The 17112-nt window shown below is 43.2% G+C and overlaps 2 protein-coding genes across 4 annotated transcripts; one reads left to right on the plus strand and one right to left on the minus strand.

Moving 5' to 3' along the window:
• The first annotated feature begins 2136 nt into the window (after positions 1-2136).
• Positions 2137-11573, plus strand: LOC104134897 (RH-like protein). The gene is made up of 10 exons (XM_009648494.2): positions 2137-2391; positions 3627-3813; positions 4045-4195; positions 4876-5017; positions 7565-7722; positions 8035-8172; positions 8414-8544; positions 9436-9515; positions 10627-10700; positions 11417-11573. The coding sequence occupies exons 1-10, from the start codon at positions 2265-2267 to the stop codon at positions 11441-11443; spliced, it is 1215 nt and encodes a 404-aa protein (XP_009646789.1). The 5' UTR covers positions 2137-2264; the 3' UTR covers positions 11444-11573.
• An 81-nt stretch (positions 11574-11654) lies between these two features.
• On the minus strand, positions 11655-17097 carry TMEM50A (transmembrane protein 50A). Of its 3 annotated transcripts, none has more exons than XM_035903952.1 (7): positions 17074-17097; positions 16772-16883; positions 16264-16376; positions 15799-15866; positions 15504-15596; positions 14130-14190; positions 11655-13846 (listed from the first exon to the last, which is right to left on the minus strand). In XM_035903952.1, the coding sequence occupies exons 2-7, from the start codon at positions 16862-16864 to the stop codon at positions 13801-13803; spliced, it is 474 nt and encodes a 157-aa protein (XP_035759845.1). In that variant the 5' UTR covers positions 16865-16883; positions 17074-17097; the 3' UTR covers positions 11655-13800. The 3 variants fall into 3 exon arrangements, with proteins under 3 accessions (XP_035759845.1, XP_009646790.1, XP_035759846.1); XM_009648495.2 differs by having other exon boundaries at positions 16993-17079; XM_035903953.1 differs by lacking the exons at positions 11655-13846; positions 14130-14190 and adding an exon at positions 14199-14563 and having other exon boundaries at positions 16993-17079.
• Between the last annotated feature and the right edge of the window lie 15 nt (positions 17098-17112).

Consider the following 17112-nt stretch of genomic DNA (forward strand, 5'->3'; position numbering starts at 1 on the left):
TCCGTGCTGCCTTGTCTTCTCCGGCCTGGCCCGGAGCTGGGCTGGGTGCCATGGGCCTGCCAGGCCTCTCTGGGGATAACGGGCCTCCCTGGACGAGGGACACATATATCTGGGCCGAGTCTGAGGAGTGCGGGTCCGGCAGGGTGCTAGAACGGGCACAGAGACCGCACGGGAGGCTTCTGGTCCCCTTGGCTGAGTCGATGGAGACGTTTTGCTGGCAGTGGATCTCTAATTTGAAAGTGACTTTGTATTTCACCCTCTCTGAGATCACTGAGCTTAGATCTTTCTGTTTGGGAGGGCGTTTAAGCTGGAAATCCGAGCATCAGCATTTACAGCGTGGCGTGGCGTCCTGTGGGAAAACCATGGGTAAATTCCTAGGCTTTGGTGTATTTTCCCTGAGTGTTAATGCTGACAGGGGATTTGGTGATGAGTGTCAGAAGAACTAATTGTGTTCATTTGACCAGGGCAAAATGGTGGAAGGAGTTCTGGGTTGTTCTTATCCTGGGTATGAGTCCTAAGGGTTTGTCTTGCAGGAAACAGATGAAAGCTAATTTAGATAGATGGCATTTATAAACCACACAAAGATACTGCATCAGTTAGCTAAATCAATTTCTAAGTTGCTGTTTCAGCTGTTACCTTTTTCTTGGCTGCAGAAAGTTTGCCCGGTGTTCTGGTTCTGTCTGAATTACCCAGATGATCACATGAAAAGGAGCTGAATGTCATTCTTTCTGCATTGGGATTTTTCTGAAGTTAGGGCAGCGCTCTGCACATCTGGGAAAGTCCTTTGAATGTTGTTTAGGAGTTTCTGAAATGGGGGGTAAGGATACTCATGGTTTTATTAAGCCTAAGTAAAAGCTGGTCAAGCAATTTGATACTGCATGTGAGGAAGGTGCAAGTCATCACCACAAATGCAAACCTTTCACAGATGGCTTGAAAACTACTATTGTGCCATATATAGCCTGGGTTTGCAGGAGCAATGTCCTAAAATATAAGTGTGCTGGAATTTTTCTGCACATTTGTTTGTCCAATACATATTTCTGTCACCAGTAGGTGGCTTTCTACCCATTTGTGTGCATTGTTACTATCTCAAACCCCAGCATGCAAGCGCAGCACTCGGTTTGAAACAGCCTCAAGGTAGAAAGTCTGAGGCATAATTACAGTACCTTAATCTCCTGGACTACCTCAACAAAGCAGCCTTCAGTTTACCAGAAGGACAGTGAATACTGAGAAGATAGTAATGTTCATATTACGGATTCATAAATTGTGCTCAACAACCAAATATTCGTATCTAACAAATTATGATGTCTGCGCATAGGGATATACTGAACATAGTTAGCATCCACCATATAGCCCTGCTCATGTGCCCAAAACGCTCACTCTAGTGGCTCCTGGTTTAAAAAAACAATGACAACAAATAAAACAAGCCTGTGCCTCACCAAAAGGCTCAGAACCCATAAGGCAACAGGTACCTCGTAGCCCCAGTGTGGTAACAGTAGTTCATACGCTTCTGGATGAAGGCTAGGTCTGAATTAAAGAAAGGATCGTGAGGGTGTAGGTCTGGGGTTTGGTTCTCAATTAAAAGCCTGCAGTACTCTTGAGTGGTGCTGTCTGCCTGCAGACATCAATCAGCTTTACTGCTACATCAGACTTGACTTTACATCAGACATCAGCTTTACTGCCACATCTCCTTTACGTGTCCAGAGATTCTTGATTCTCTGGCGTTGGGTTGGATTTATCATGTATGAGAAGGTTTGTCTGGGACACGGGTTTAGAGCTGTAGCCTAACCAAGCTGAGCGTCACATTGAGAATCTCAACAGGACCTTCCCCGCCCTTTGTATGAAGGGACTTGGGTCTGGGATGGATACAAGCAATGTAAATAAATAATGGTTTGCACAAACTTCAACGGCCTACTCTTACAAGTCTGTGTTCTTCTTTACTTGCCATTTACTTACTGATCTGTAAGGCTCAACGGCTGCTGAAGTGCTGTATGGATGGCATCCTGGAGCATGACGGTATTGACAGCTTGCTGTGTTTGTGTTCGTGAGTACTTTTTGGGTTCAGTCCATGTCAGCTGTGGTAAGTTGGGGCTCCTGACATGCCACAGATAAGGAGCTGTTCCTTGCTGACGCCTCTTGGGCTTTTTATCTCTCTGAGTTTTTATTCCTGCACCCCAACACCTCCTTTTCTATTGGTTTGAGGTTACTGGAACATTTTTATAGAAAAAAATATTAATGTGTTTGTGCTTAATGTGGTCTAGTGCACAATGTCTTCTAATTACCGCAACTTCCGAAACAACGTGCCGTGGCTAATCCTTTTTCTTGAAGCTGTTTTCATCGTCCTCTTTTTGTTCTCAAAAGATTACTCATCCAGAACAAGCATCTCCTACCCAGGTAAGACTGGCAGCCTTGCTGTGAAAGGAAGGGTTAATGTCTGCTTTTATTTTGCAGTCCAGTCGAGATGGGATTCGGCAGATTTGTGTATTTGTTAGTGAGAAGTAGAATGCTTTTAGTGCCCTTTAGGTACCCTACCTCGGCATGTATGGTGTGTATTATACCAAAGCAATGACAGTGAACAAAGACATAAGCGATGCTAATTTGCATTGCTGCTCTGTTTTCTGCTGCCTGTTTGTGGTAAGCTTGACTCCTATGAACGCAAGAAACTTCTGAGGGCAGGTGCTGCTCTGTGGTAAGTGCCTACCTCCTGTGAGGTATCGGCATGCGACTGCGTTGTGCTACAAAGAATTCAGGGTGGCAGTATTTTCCGTTTGAATGCTTGATGTAAAAAGATGAAGTTAATACAGTGGAATTAAGGGGTTAAAGACATTCTGGAGATGTGTTTTATGCATTGACCAAAGGAACGTATTGGCAGATTATGCTATGGCCATAGCGTGTAATGTATTTAGTGTTGTGCAGATATGAGCTGATTAATCCTCATGACATTCTCGTGTTACCCTCTCTGGTTTATAGCTCGAAAAATGAGATCTGCTTACTAGCAGTTTGATTTTTTGCTGTAGGTACAGGCCGGCACAACCATATGAGAATATGTTAGCACGTCCCAGGGGATGTTTCCAGGCCTACAGATCCAAGATCTTATGTCTTGGACAGCCTCTACCTTTTATGCAATGGTGCTGGTTTCCATATTAAACTTTTTCTGCTGCTATTTCTGTTCCTTCTACCCAGATGAGGACATCATACAGGTTTCTCTTTGTAACTCGTTTCCTCCCTAACACCCTCAAGGAATGAATCAGTACTAATTCACAGTGACTCTCCCTGAAAAGTCCAACTTAAGCTCTTTAAATTCACCTCAGGAAAAATGAATGTCCAAATTTCATTGCTAAGCATACTTCACTTCTGCTGTGCTTTTTGACCCCTCAACCCCCATCCTATGGTATCCCTTCTGATCACTTTATAAAATTAAATTCAGGGTCAAGGGTATTGTTTTTCTGATTACTTATGGATTAGAAAGAAAGCTCTGGAATTGTTTACAAGTACTAAATAATAATGGCGCTTGAATTTTTGTCTGAAGGCTTTTTTTGTTAATTGTGATCTTTTTATTTATTTTTTTAACCAGAAATCCAGTCTGCATTAATAAATTCACTGCTGTCTTGGTGTTTTCTTTCATGCAGCTTTTCAAGATGTCAACCACATGGTGATTTTTGGATTTGGCTTTTTCCTGACGTTTCTGAAAAGATATGGTTTTAGCAGCACTGGATTCAACCTCCTGATCGTTGTACTTGGTGTCCAATGCTCTATGCTGGTAGAAAATTTATTAGATTTCCTTCTTCAAAGATACATGGATTGTGGTCTGAAAAGGTAATTAGTTCGTGTTAGAATTAGAATAATCTGGAGCTGCTGGTTGCTCTTTGTGGAGGATAATGCCTTGTTATACGGACCTATTTGCTAATTAGCAAAGTTATATTTGCAGACATTTTAGAAGGCTTTGGGTTTTTAAGTTCATTTTGCTGTCTGTCACTCTTTCTTTATTGGCCCTGGCATGGTCCTGATACAGAATTATTTTTTTTTCTTTCCTTTCTTTTATTGCAGAATAACAAAGGCCACTGTGAGTACGACTGCTGTGGTCATCTCCACTGGAGCTGTTCTTGGGAAAGCCAATCCTGTGCAATTAATTCTGATGACAGTTGTGGAGATAATATTTTTCCATATAAGCAGATGGATCAACCACACATTTCTGCAGGTACTGTAGTATGATTTCCAGGCACGTCGGAGAAAATTTCAGTGGGACTTTGGAATGTGGCCTTTTGGTGGTTTGTTAGTGCTCTGCTGGCAGGAACATCAGTGTGTTTTATCTCATCTCAGTTAGCTTGTGGCTGTGTTGTCACTAAGAGATGAAGTCTGACTTTGGGACTACGCTTAAAGACGTCAAACTCCAAACCCTGCATACTCTATATCTATATAATTGGCTATATCTATATTCCTGGCCTTAAAGGGTGAGCTGATCTGTTGGATTGGGATGTAGTGCATTTGGCTTTCCCCATGCCCTGACACGACACTGGAATGAAAGCCTTGACCTATGCTAAGGCACTAAATTGCCTTTAAAGCCCTCTCCCTGTGTCTGTTCAGACTGGAAGATTTCCAGTGTGAATGGTATCCCAGCCCAGTCTGGGCAGCAGAGTCAGACCTGCGTTTAGCATACAATGTAAACATACCCCAGACTTTCTGTATATGAATTGTGTGTTTATGAGCTGCATTGAACTCAGATAAATTAATCTTGCATAAATAACTCCTGCATAAACTGAGGGAATGTGCAAATAAATTGCTTATAGGGAGGTTACATAAGCAACTATGTGAGGAACTTCATCAAAGGCTTCCTGTGGCCTGAAATAAACCACAAATTTGATTATTCTATTGATACAGATTCCAGACAGTATCGGCATGATGCATGTTCACATGTTTGGAGCCTACTTTGGTCTGGCAGTCTCCTCCCGTTTCTCTGAGCCATCACCAAGGTCTGAGAAGAATGCAAGTACCTCGAAGTCAGATTTATTGTCAGTGTTGGGTAAGGCATTTGCTTTAGCATCTTGGAAGAAGGGGTTGCAGTGAGAACACAAGGAATGTTTCTGGGGGCTGGCCACAGCACACTGAAGCTTTTGCATCCCAAGTGCAGGTCCGAATGCAGCCAAGCATAGAAAACTGCTGCTGCTGTGGTTTGTGGTTTCTGACAATGGGTTGGTGAGTCTCAGCATGTTTCCTACGAGGCATATAAGCCACTCCTGCAACGGCTGTGGCTTAGTTTGCTTTTCTCAGTCTCAGCATAAAGGCTGTGCCAGGTTAACTGTTCCCTCTCCCAGCTAAGCTGTCCCCTTTGGGCTTGTATAGGCACCAACGTTGAGGTTATTACTTGTATTTCAGTAGTGCTTACAGTTCCCAGTTGGGGCCAAGGCTCGGTTTTGTTTTGCAAGGTGCTGTACAGAGATATACAAAGGCAGTCCCTGCCTAGAAATGTAAATGAAAAGATAAAAGCCTGTTGAAGGGTGGGGAATATGATCGAGACAGGCGCACGAGATCTTCTGAGCGATGATAGGCTGAATGTATGGGAGTTCCATTCTTTTTCTTAAAGAAGCAATTTGGTTTCATAGTTATGACTTCTGTTTAACTGCCACCAGCTGAACGCAGATCTTTCTGTGAAGGCCCACAGACTCTAATTCTTGGTCAGTCTTAGCCCAGTTTAGGGAAAGAAAAAAAAAGAGGAATTTAAATGCTGCTCTTTCGAGTCCCTGGAGTTCTTGCTTCGCTGGACAATTTGAGATCAGTATTTTAATCTGACTCATCAAGATACTGTTATGCCTGCGTTATAATTTTAGTAAAGCTTGCAGTACTGCTGAAACCCCCCACACACAAACAGAAGAAATGTGTCCAGACTGTCTGGATAGTCTGCAAGCACTGAACTTGTGAAGAAGCCAGTTCCTCAGGGGATGTTCCTGATAGAAATAGCACTCCACTTGCAGAAAACATTAGCTAGGAACATGACCTGGCCAGATAATACCACTTTGCTGGGAAGCCTGTCAGTTTTTCAGATCAAATCAAGGTTAATGGGCCAAATATCCCATCAGAGAGGCATGGTTATCACCTCCTTGGTGCACTGAAAGGGCAAAAGTTACCAATGGAAATAGGATTTCAAGGAGCCAAGATAAACTTGTACAAAGTAGCTGCCAGGGTTGCTAGAAGCTGGGTTTAACTATTGTGCTTTATAGTGACAATGCTTGTGTCACTTCTTAATTGACTTGAGCAAGAACACTTCAAATTTTACTGACAGGTGAATTGCACAAGGGTCTGGTACCTCTGTGGCATGGAGAACAGAACATTAGCTGTGGAGGTTGACTGGGCAGCAAAAAATAATGACCATACAAGGCAAAATAACCCCTGTTGCTTGTGTGTGTTGTCATCTGTGCACTTAGGGCTAGGAGCAGCTCAGGGAGCAGAGGCACAGCTTGCGGTGTGGGGTCCAGCTTGACTTAGTGTGAGGCCACCTGCTTCCCTCTGCTGGCTGGAATTTGAGCTATGCGTGTGTATCCATATGCACGTAGGAAAAGATGCATCCTGCTGAGCCGTGAACTTGTTTTTATAGAGGCTGAGATTCCTAAATGTTGACAGTTAGGGCCCAGGCCATAGAAGCAGAGGAACCTGTTTTCATTCCTATTGCTAGAGAAGCCTATGCAGTCATGAAAATATGCTACTGTGCAGGGATCTTACAGGAGGAAAGTGAATTGTTCCTTTGGACCCACATACTAGGGAGTAGCTATTCGGTACCTGACTCTTTCATAAATAACAAGAAAGTTAAGCTGTATATAGCTGAACTGGTGAAGCATGATCACCTCGGCTCAAGCTATTGTCTTTAGCCCTCCTCTGGAGTAATCCTAGTAGAGGTAGAGAGGAGTCTGTTCTTACCATCCAGTTCATCCTCTTTTTCTCTTCAAACCTTGCCAGGAGGCAAGACAACCAGTACCAGTCATACTGGCAGCCAAGGTATGCACTTTGGGTGTGCTTCCAAAGAGCCCTTTGGGTTTCTTTATAGCGCTTTATACCATATGAGCTGTTTTTTCTTCCTCCTTGGCTTTCTTTCATTCTCTCTTGCAGCTGGTTTTGAACAGTTTTGACACAGTTCCATGAAAAGGAGCAGAAATTTTGGCTGAGGAGCAAGCCCCTGGTGCCTGTGCAGAACAGGCAGGATGCTGATTGTTTGGAAATCAACAGTGGAATTGTTCGCACTCATATCTGAACCCACGTTTAAGGGGACAATAGATAGGACAAAGCTGATGTTAAAGCTGTTCCTGAGAAGAGCATCCTACCTTCGGCTCTGCGAAGGACCAGCCAGATGCCAGTAGAGCTGTGCTCTGGTTGTGTGTTTGACGTTGCTGTTCCTGGGAAGGCGTTGGTATAGCAGGGAACTCTCAGGCCTGTCTGCACTGTGAAGTGTTATCCTTTGTTTAGAGTGTGGGAATTACAGTGAATGCAAAATGTGGGCTGGAACTCTCCAGGGACAGACGGTGATGGATTCCCCGGGTTTCAGAGCATGTAATGATAGTTGCTTGTCTTTGTCTCCAAGGTATCCTCTTCCTCTGGGTATTTTGGCCAAGCTTCAATTCTGTACTAGCCACGGACAAGCACAAAGCAATCTACAACACCTACTTTGCTCTTGCCGTGAGTGCTGTAACTGCCTGCATATTGTCTGTTCTGACCACAAAGGATGGAAAATTCAGAATGGTAAGATGTGAGAGAAAATCACTGCGTGGAGAAGATATTTTTCTGTTACTCTCAGTAATACACTGGAAGTATAATAGCTATTAAGTAAAAATGAGTCCAGGTTTTCAGCCTGACAGTCATCATTAGCCTCCCAAGCAGAACACAGAAGCTGTAACTTAGAAATTATGTTCTCAGGTTGTTACTTATGGTATAGAGAGGCCCAAATTCACCCTAAAGAGATCGCACTTGCATGAGAACAGCAACCTGTGATCCTGGGCTGCTATAAGTGATGACTGAATTCTCACTCCATGTTTTTGTTGTTTTATTTTACAGAGTGATATCCGCAGTGCAGTACTAGCAGGTGGGGTCACTGTTGGTTATGCATCACACAGTATCAAGTATCCTTGGATTGCAATGATTTTGGGTCTGCTTGCCAGTGCCATAACCATACTAGGATCTTACTGTTCACAGGTAATACTCAAAACCTGAAATTGGTTTTTGTATAAGCTGTATAAACTTCTTTTCCAATGGAGGATGCCTCAAAGGAAACCTCTCTTTCAAAGAGGTTAAAGCTGGGAAACCCGAAGTCTTTTGTGCAGAGCGCAGGACTGCAACTTTCAAGACCAATGTTCATTCTCTGGGTCTGTGACGGACAATATGCTGTTACCAAATTGGGTTCCGGTGTAGCACTTAAACCTTTTCTTCTTCCCAGAGATGCTTGAATCCTGCTCTCAAGATTCACGATACCTCTGGAGTTCATTACACTTTTGGCTTGCCTGGTGTGCTTGGAGCTCTTGCCCACGTCGTTCTCTTAGTAATAGAAAACTGGACTAATTTACCAAGGTACATAAATTCTTGCTATTAAGTAATAAGCTTAGCTAATCATTACTGTAGTATGCCTCAAGAAGAGTTCTGATACATACAGAAAGCCTGAACGTCAACACAGATAAATAATTTTATACCAGGTAACCTAAGATAATCTTGGAAGTCCAAAAAAGCCAGTGAAAAAGACTTTCAGAGTTGAGCAGACTTTGGATCAAAACTTTAATATTAGCTTTTGGTCCTGCTTTCTGTCTCCCTTTTCATTCAGTATTAAATACAGCAGACACAGGAGATGAAGGCTGGGGATGTGCGTCCTTCCAAGACTCATTTTGGGTTTTGTGATGTGTTTTGGTGAGCTTTGTGTGCTGATAGCAGAGGGGCAGAAATCAGCCTTTCTCTTTGAATAACTCTGAGTCAGGGGCAAGAATGCCAGTTTGGACTAAAGCCAGTCTGGACACTGAACTGGAAAATATACTTGGGGAGATGACCGAGCCCTTTGGCTTTTGCAGGGTAAGGATATTCTCCCAAGGTTGTTTTGGGCACTGGCATCTTGTTTTTGCAAATCAAGCTCATGTCGTGCCAAGAAGTTCTCAGATTTTCTCAATGTACTCAGGAACAAATCAGAGTGCAGCTTAAGGGTCTTGCACTTCTCATCATATTCTTATTGAAACAAATTTAATGACGTTTTAGTACCACAATGATGGTTTCTAAGGGCAAAATATGTTCTCTGAAGTCTGTATTAGGCTTCTGATAGGATATCTTAAAACATATAACTGAAGCTGCAAGAGATTCAAGAATAACAGAGTTTTTATGAGCGGTTTTGATGTAAAATGCTGTGTAGGTAAATACATTCACAATCTTAGTGCTAAGTTCAGCATCTGTAAAAGGTGAAACAATTGTTTTGCTTTTCAGGTTGGGTTCTTTGGCCTTGATTTATGTTGGTGCCTTCTGCCTGACCATCAGTGTTGCCTTGCTAACGGGTCTTATTACAGGTCAGTATTGAAAAACGTGTTTCTGTAGTATCGTCCTCCTTTCCTCAGGGCAAGGGGTACATCACCATATTGCGCCTGCTAGCGTGGCAGTGCAACCCTTTGCAGAAAGCCGGTTTAACTGGGGCTCTAGGGTGTGTTCCTACGGGTAAACGTAGAAGAAGCCATGGGAAACATGGATGCCAGGGATTCTCCAAAGCCACTCTTTAGAAGAAGAGGTTTATTGAACATCAAGGACCTGGTAGCACCATTCTTTCATTGGTGAAGTTTATTCAAACAGAGGCTTAACAACTGCCTTCAAATTTCAGACAGGAGATGTGTGAGGATGAAAATATTTTTACGTTTAGGTATTGTCTTAGTGACAGAAAAATGCTCTCTAGAGCTTCTCGCTGTTTAGGCCAGCTGGTATAAATCTGCAAAGTCTCACTAATGTTGGCAGCAAGCGAGCATCAGCCAAGCGCTGGGCCTCTGAGCAGGAGCGGTTTGGGATCATCGGGGCGCACGAGTTTCTCATGTGACATTCTCTGTGGTTTATGGTGGCTCTGGTTTTTTTATAGCTGTTAATTTTGTCTTGAATAAAACTGAAATGGCGGCTGAAAATTGCTGTGAAATATACCCTAAAATTATTATTTTTGTGCTTTAACTGATCCGAAACATTTGCATTGACTTAAGTGTAATTAAGAAGTTGAGGTAATGAAGCAGATTTTTAAAAAAACATTCTAAAATAATCAAACATTCAAAGTTTAACCAATTGTTTAAAAATCTAGATGCTTCCATCTGAAATCCCAAGCCAGCAGTGCTGATAAGCTGGATTGCTTTAAATACACAGGCATTTTTCATGCAAGAAATTAATAATGTTTGATGTCTTCTAGAATCTGGCAGGCTGTTTACGTAGAGTAATTAATGTTTAATGACATGAGCCTTGAGCCTGGCAAGCTTCTCTCTTTGTATTTGAGGTCAACTTGAGTCAAATGCTGAAGCATTTTGTTCTGAATCTGTATTTGGGTCTATGTTCCCTTTGGATGTGTGTTACTAGGAAACCTCCAGTTACGCACAACCTTCCCCCTTCCCTGATGAATATATTTATATTGAATATATGTGTTTTTACAAATAGGTTTAATCTTAAACCTCAAACTGTTTAAGACCACCACTGTATCAAAGTACTTCGACGATCAGTTTTACTGGGAGGTAAGTTTCAATGTGAAGTTAACTGCACAGGAGTACATGTAGCACCTTGATGAAGAACTCTATGTATTTGAATTAAAAAACCCAAAAGGGTGGGGGGATAATTCCATTTCACAGAATGTTTTGGGTGCTCCGTTTGGAATGGATGAACTGTTCCCACAGTTGGTTCAGAACCTGAACCTGATAAATGCGTGTAGTGTTCAGCTGGGGTTGTCAGAGCTGTCGGTGGGCTCAGGGCTAAACCTGGAATCGTAGAATCATAGAATTGTTTAGGTTGGAAAAGACCTTTAAGATCAAGTCCCACTGTTACCCTAACCCTGCCATTAATGATGGTGAAGGCGATGATATTGTAAGGCGCAACCATAGGGGCTCAGACATCCTCTGGGACTGGCAGCCCTGGCCTCTCTGCTCCATATGCAGTCCCTGAGGAGATGGGAGCAGCATCCAAGAGGGGTTTTTCGAAGCCAGCGGGTGGAATGGAAGGGGCTTCTTATGGAAACGGTCCAAGCCTCCTGGCCTTCATGGCTGTGGAGCAGCTGACTGCTCTGATGCACCAGGATAGGCTTGGGCACCTCTGGGTGCCGAATGCGGTGCCTGTATCTGAATTACAGAAAAAAGAAATGGATGAAAATAAGCTCCTAATGAGGTTTTCCATTGCCTTCTTCATATGATGATTTGATGCATAAAATGTTCTGATGCAAAAACGTTTGTCTTCACAGTTTCCCCATCTGGCTGTTGGATTTTGAGTGGAGGATTTGACCAAGATAAGCTTTCCCTGTTTGTCGCTAGAGAAAATGAGTAGCTACGATGGGCTGAGAGAGCTCTGAAGTGTCAATTCTCAGGCTTGAAAAAAGCCATCCCAATGGACACAAAAAATTAGTAGTAAAGTAATAGTAATTGTTGAAAGATACAGGGTGTAAATTTACAGATGCAAACTTACAGCGCGTTTCACTTCTCTGCTTTGTTGGTGTTACCTTCAATTTTTTTTTTTTTTAAGGATGCGTACAAAAAAGTTGGCTGCGTTCATTGCTGTACTGGCTTATCCATCAAAATGCTTGGAAACTTTAAACTATTTTTAGCTTCCAAGTTTAAAAGCCAAAATATGTATTTTAAAGTATCATTTTTCAAGGAGTACATACTCACTCTTACCTAGCCAAGCGTTAAAGCACTTGTTTTTAAGCTAAATTAATTCTGTTGAAGGCCTTGTTAAGCAAGGATTTGATGAGCGAGCTGGATCAGGGCCGGAACTCTGCATCTTGCCAGACTGAGCTCTTCTGAGTTATCTGACTGCTTAAAGAAAAATCTATACTTCCTGGGCTCCGGCCAGCTGTTTGGAAGTCCAGTTGGCAAGAAGTTAAATTGTTCTGCTTCTGGGTGGTGCCCCGGAGATCAATGGCATTTACTTGTATTTGAGTGGGCAGCAAATCTCGGAACAGCCTGGCTGTGCCGTGGCGGAAGGCACCAAAAGGCTCTGGCTGCCCTAAGGGTGCCGACAACTGGGGAGGCTGGGGAACAGCCTTCGGCACTCGCGGGGAAGAGCCCATTTCTGAAGCGCCTTACGTGAAGCTGTTGTACGCTCAGATGAGCAGGGGCTTTGGTGCCTGCGCTAGGGCCCGGTCAGGCAGAGGATTCTGTGCAAGCAAACCCTTGTTTTTAAATGGATTGTGATCCTCAGTGTGTCTTCTTTGTTTCAAACTAATTGACATAAAAAAACCTCTTTCCAAAATGCTTCCCTAATAAAAAAAGTCAAAATGTGATTGTTCTTATTTATTCAGCACGCTTAAAAAATGAAGTAATGAGGAAAAATGTAACCTTGAAGACAAAGCACGAGTTCTTCGACGCAGTATTGTGCGCTGACCTCAGTTCGGTCATCAGGCATTAAGCGAAGTGGATCACCGCAGTTAAAGAAGTGTGAGATGGGTTTCAAGTAATGAAATGTTACGTGCGGAGGAAGGGCCAGTTTGTCTTTATTTCCAGGCCACGGAAGAGCCAGTGATCCGCTGAGTTTTTCAGCTGCCCACAGCTTCTGCCGGCTGATGGCAACACTGGGCCTGCACGCAGGCTTACACATTTGCGTTACCTCACGCTTAACGCGCTACTCCCTGGGCAGTAGCGTACTCCAGGCTCAGCTCCTGTGCTTCACTGGCTTAACGTGCCAGCCACCAACCCAGCCTAACTTCTGCAGCGCCAACAGCTTCTGCTGTTTTCTAGCAGGAGCGCTTTTTAAGGAACAGGATTTTATTCCCTCTCTTTGCCCCACATGTCTTTTATAACTGACTTCCTGAGCACCCAGCCTCAGTGAACGTATAGAAAGGAGCGGAGAGAGGAAGAGCTCCCTCACCTTTCCAGTGAGTACGCTACAGGACCCAAATTCCCTCCCTGGTCTGAGGAGTACCCTCCTGGAGACACAGCTCTGGCGTGAAGAGCTCTCTTGGCTTGTTTTACAGCGCTTAGAACATAGCTTACAGCGAGCCTGGCGGATGAGCTACTTCCACCTAGAGCCCCGATGCAATTTGTACTTGTGCCTCTACGACGTCACAGCAACAGTAAGTTGTTACTCACCAGAGATTACCTCCTTATCGCCATAGGATAAATTAAATATTTTTTTGGGGGGAGGGGGGAATCCTAAAGCAGCATAGTGCTGTATTATGCAAGAAAAGCCACACACCAGTTAAGTTTTGAAATTGAAGGAATGGTTATATTGTCCAGATATAGGAAATACTTAATAAATATATGTTAAAAAGTTGTTTTAAAGCAGTTTTAGTACGTCTCGGATTGTAAATAACTTCATAGAAACAGCTGGTTAAATACATCCATCTTCCACTATACTGCTTACCTGTAGCAGACACCCTATTGTAAAAGTGACTTCCGTTGTTACGCGTAGCGATTTTACATTTCTCAAAACCAGTACAACATTTAAATCAACATACGAGAGTAAAAAAATGAAACAGAATAGAACCAGAATTTTTAGTCCTATGATTGAAGTTTGCCTTGGTTTAGCGTTAGACACAATTGAAGGTCACCCTTTACAAAACGGTTTTACAAAATTTTGGGAGTGTGCAGTTAAAAAACCAGCACGGCCAATGCACTTCCACGGGCGTGTTCACTGCCACAAATCTTCCGTGCGACCAAATTTGAAGACCAGTCCTCTGTTTAAAACAGAATAAAGGGATGTGAGTACGTAAGGAGCAAATCACATACCTGGTGTTTTAAATACATGATTTCAGGGAGAAAACTGTAGTGTTTGTAAATCCAGCTCCTGGTCCCACACCTGCGCAGCCAGATCCCAGAAATCCGCTACCTTTACCAGCACTTTATTCACCCCTGTCTAGTTACAAAACAGGGCTTAAGAAAAAACAGATTACAGCAAGTTTCAGTTTAAATCATTATAAGCAAATTAGATAAGGAATGAACGAAGGAGGACAGTCTTACCCAAAAAAGATGAAGGCGTTCTGGAAAAACACAGCTATTCCTGGGTACACTACTGTTTTTTCTGACAAAAGAAAAAAAATCTCCATCAATTTTTTGGCAGCCATTGTCAAGAATATCCCACCCCTGACATTTCGGAAACGCTAAGCTGCGCCGTGATAGCAAAGATCGCCAGTTTCATTTGAATACGAACATTCGGAGCCTCTGCACTGTGAAGCAGCGGTAAGGAGCTGAGTTAGGCAGAGGGGTCCCTCGCAGCACAAGATTCCCGACTCGATACCGGGGAGAGGCAACAACAAACTCTCAGTGCTGTTGCTACCACGTAACAAATCTGCCTGAGCCAGACTGTTCTCGCCTGGAATTGAGGCAGCACTGTGCAGCTCACAGACCCCTTCCTTCTCCAACACGGGGGGTCCCCTCCGATCTCTGTTGCTCAGCTGTGGGGTGCACAAGACAAGGATCAGCCTCACCCCACTGGGAAGTAAATTCAGTGGCTTTTATCCCCCCCCAAACCATTCAATTTCCAAATAAAAGCCTCTCCTGTTCTCTAACCAAAACCGCGCCTCTCACATGCAATGCCTGTGAAGACTGTACCCACCACGTGGGGTTGCACATCCTGTTTGGAACATGTGTGTGAGTACATCTACGCAGACAGTTAAATATAACGACAATATACAAAACGGGAGGGCAGGTTAGTAGCACTACCATGCAACCAATGCACCCAGGCTTCCCTGAAACCCCCTGTGAACTGAGTAAGGTCAAAGCTGACGAGAACGCGAACTAAACAAAAGCACCACTGTGCCTTGACCAGTCGGGAATTCGCTCCAGGTACAAGTACACTTACACTTCCATCTTTACACTTACTTGGGTGACCTAACTTCCTTTTGAAAAACAAAGACTAATACGCTGCGGTTTTCACGTCTTTCTCAAGACTTGCCTCCACACAAAGTTACTCTGGTACATGCTAAAGTATCAATTTAAATAGGCAATTTGAGGGTTTTTTTTTTTATTCCCTTTTGCTAATTTAGCATTTAGGCTTTGGGAGCAATTTGCACAAAATCAGTAATTTTTATTCTGGGAATAAGTGTTCACCCAGGGGATTATTCCTGTATAACTGCAGCAGTTTAATTCGATCAGTACAGTCCCCAGTTGACCAAAAGCTGTGTTTCTAGTGGGGCTAGTTTGAAGTTTGTGATAATGGATAAAATCCACCCCAATACTAGTAGATGGGATAGAATAGTTGTGCATAAGGAACAAAAATATTAAAACGGGGCCTGCCTAGAAACTGTCTAAAAATAATTCTTGAAATTCAATAGTCATTTAAAACACTTCAAACTTTCAAAAATGCTTCAGGTCACATTCCACGCTGTATCTTACCTTTAACAACGTAGCCTCCAAAAAGGATCCACATGGAAGCAATCAGAGATCCAAAAGCCATCATAAAACCGATGAACAGCCAGATCCGAGCACCTTGAAAAAGACATAGGGATGTTCTGTGCCTGTGTCACAGACACCTGTGCCTTTCAGCACGCTCGTGTTTCAGAGCGCCTTCTGCCACGCACCAGAGCTACACACAGACACACAACGTGCACGCTGGTACAGCTCTTGCAACTCTTCCGAGACTTAAAGGCTTCACAGATCTATCGCTAGACAACAGCCGACACCACCGTACCTGTTTGTCCCAGACAGCCTTCACTGTAACTGTCACCCCGCACTTGTCCATTAGACACCGCGTTGATCCTGTACAAGCAAAACAAGATAAAACTGGGTAACCATAGGTGAAGCAAGAAGTAACTGTTTACAAAACAGTAGGAGAAATTTCTCAGAAACCTATATAAAAAGGATGATGTTGTGGGGTTTGGTATTTATTTTTTTTTTCAAAGAGGGACAAGGCTAAAACTCATGAAGCATTTCTCTGAGGGCTAGTAAGACTTGGACTCGTATTACACACTTCATTTTTTTTGATGGTTCCTTACTATACATATCAACAACTATAAGAAAGATATCAGAGATACTCAACGAGTCACTTAAATAGCTATTCTTATTTATCTCTCCATTTAAAGACTATGTATTCTTTTACTAATTGCACAAAATAAGTTCTAGGAGCGCGTAGCTCCGCCCAAGAAATTACACTTACATTAGGAATGCAATAGTGGCTATAACCCCACAAGCATGGTACGAATGGTTGAAATCTTCCACCTTAGGGTATTTTACAGCTGCATCTATGATTATCCACCAACCTGTAAAAAACTATTAAAAAAAAAAAGCACAATAGCTTAAGATACAGACTCAATACTTTTAACAACATATAAGATTACTCTAGAAAAAGGAACGTTAATATATAAAATCATTTTTAGAGTCTCCAACCCAGAGTCAACTGAGAGCACAATGAGTTTTGCTATCAACTTAGGAATAAGGTTAAATGCAAAGCCAGAGATTTACCAACTCCTAATAGTTATTACATGGGTACAGCTGGGAAACTTAAGCAAGCACCCAGAACAGATTTTATCGTTAACTCTGCTGCTACATCCAAAGACAACGCATCCCTGCTCTTATTTTTACTTCCAAACCTAGTAATTTTTAGCTCATCAACAGCTGACTACATCTACAAAGCCCGAAAGTAGCATAAGGGAAGCTGTACGTACCAGCACTCCGGCAGCAACAGAAGCGATCGTGTTTCGTTTCTCTCCCCAGTCAACACACTCCGAGCACCTCAAGTTCTCAAGAAAACCTGACATTTTTCAGCGCTCTGAAGAACTGGAGAAGAAAAAGAGACATTTCTTTTAAAGCGGAAACCCATCACGCATCAAGGGCCGGCATGCAGCAACGCGCAGCCTGCAAGGCAGGTAAAACTGCTACGGGCTACCTCAAGATCCCAGAGTCAGGGCCCCCGTCCCGAGGGACGACTGAGCAGAGCAGCTGACAGAGCACAGCCTCCAGCACCCACCCGGGGAAACCACCGGAGAGGCGACGGCCTCAGAGCTGA

Source organism: Egretta garzetta, unplaced genomic scaffold, assembly GCF_000687185.1.
Source record: "Egretta garzetta isolate BGI_Z169 unplaced genomic scaffold, ASM68718v1 scaffold101, whole genome shotgun sequence".
Taxonomy (NCBI): domain Eukaryota; kingdom Metazoa; phylum Chordata; class Aves; order Pelecaniformes; family Ardeidae; genus Egretta; species Egretta garzetta.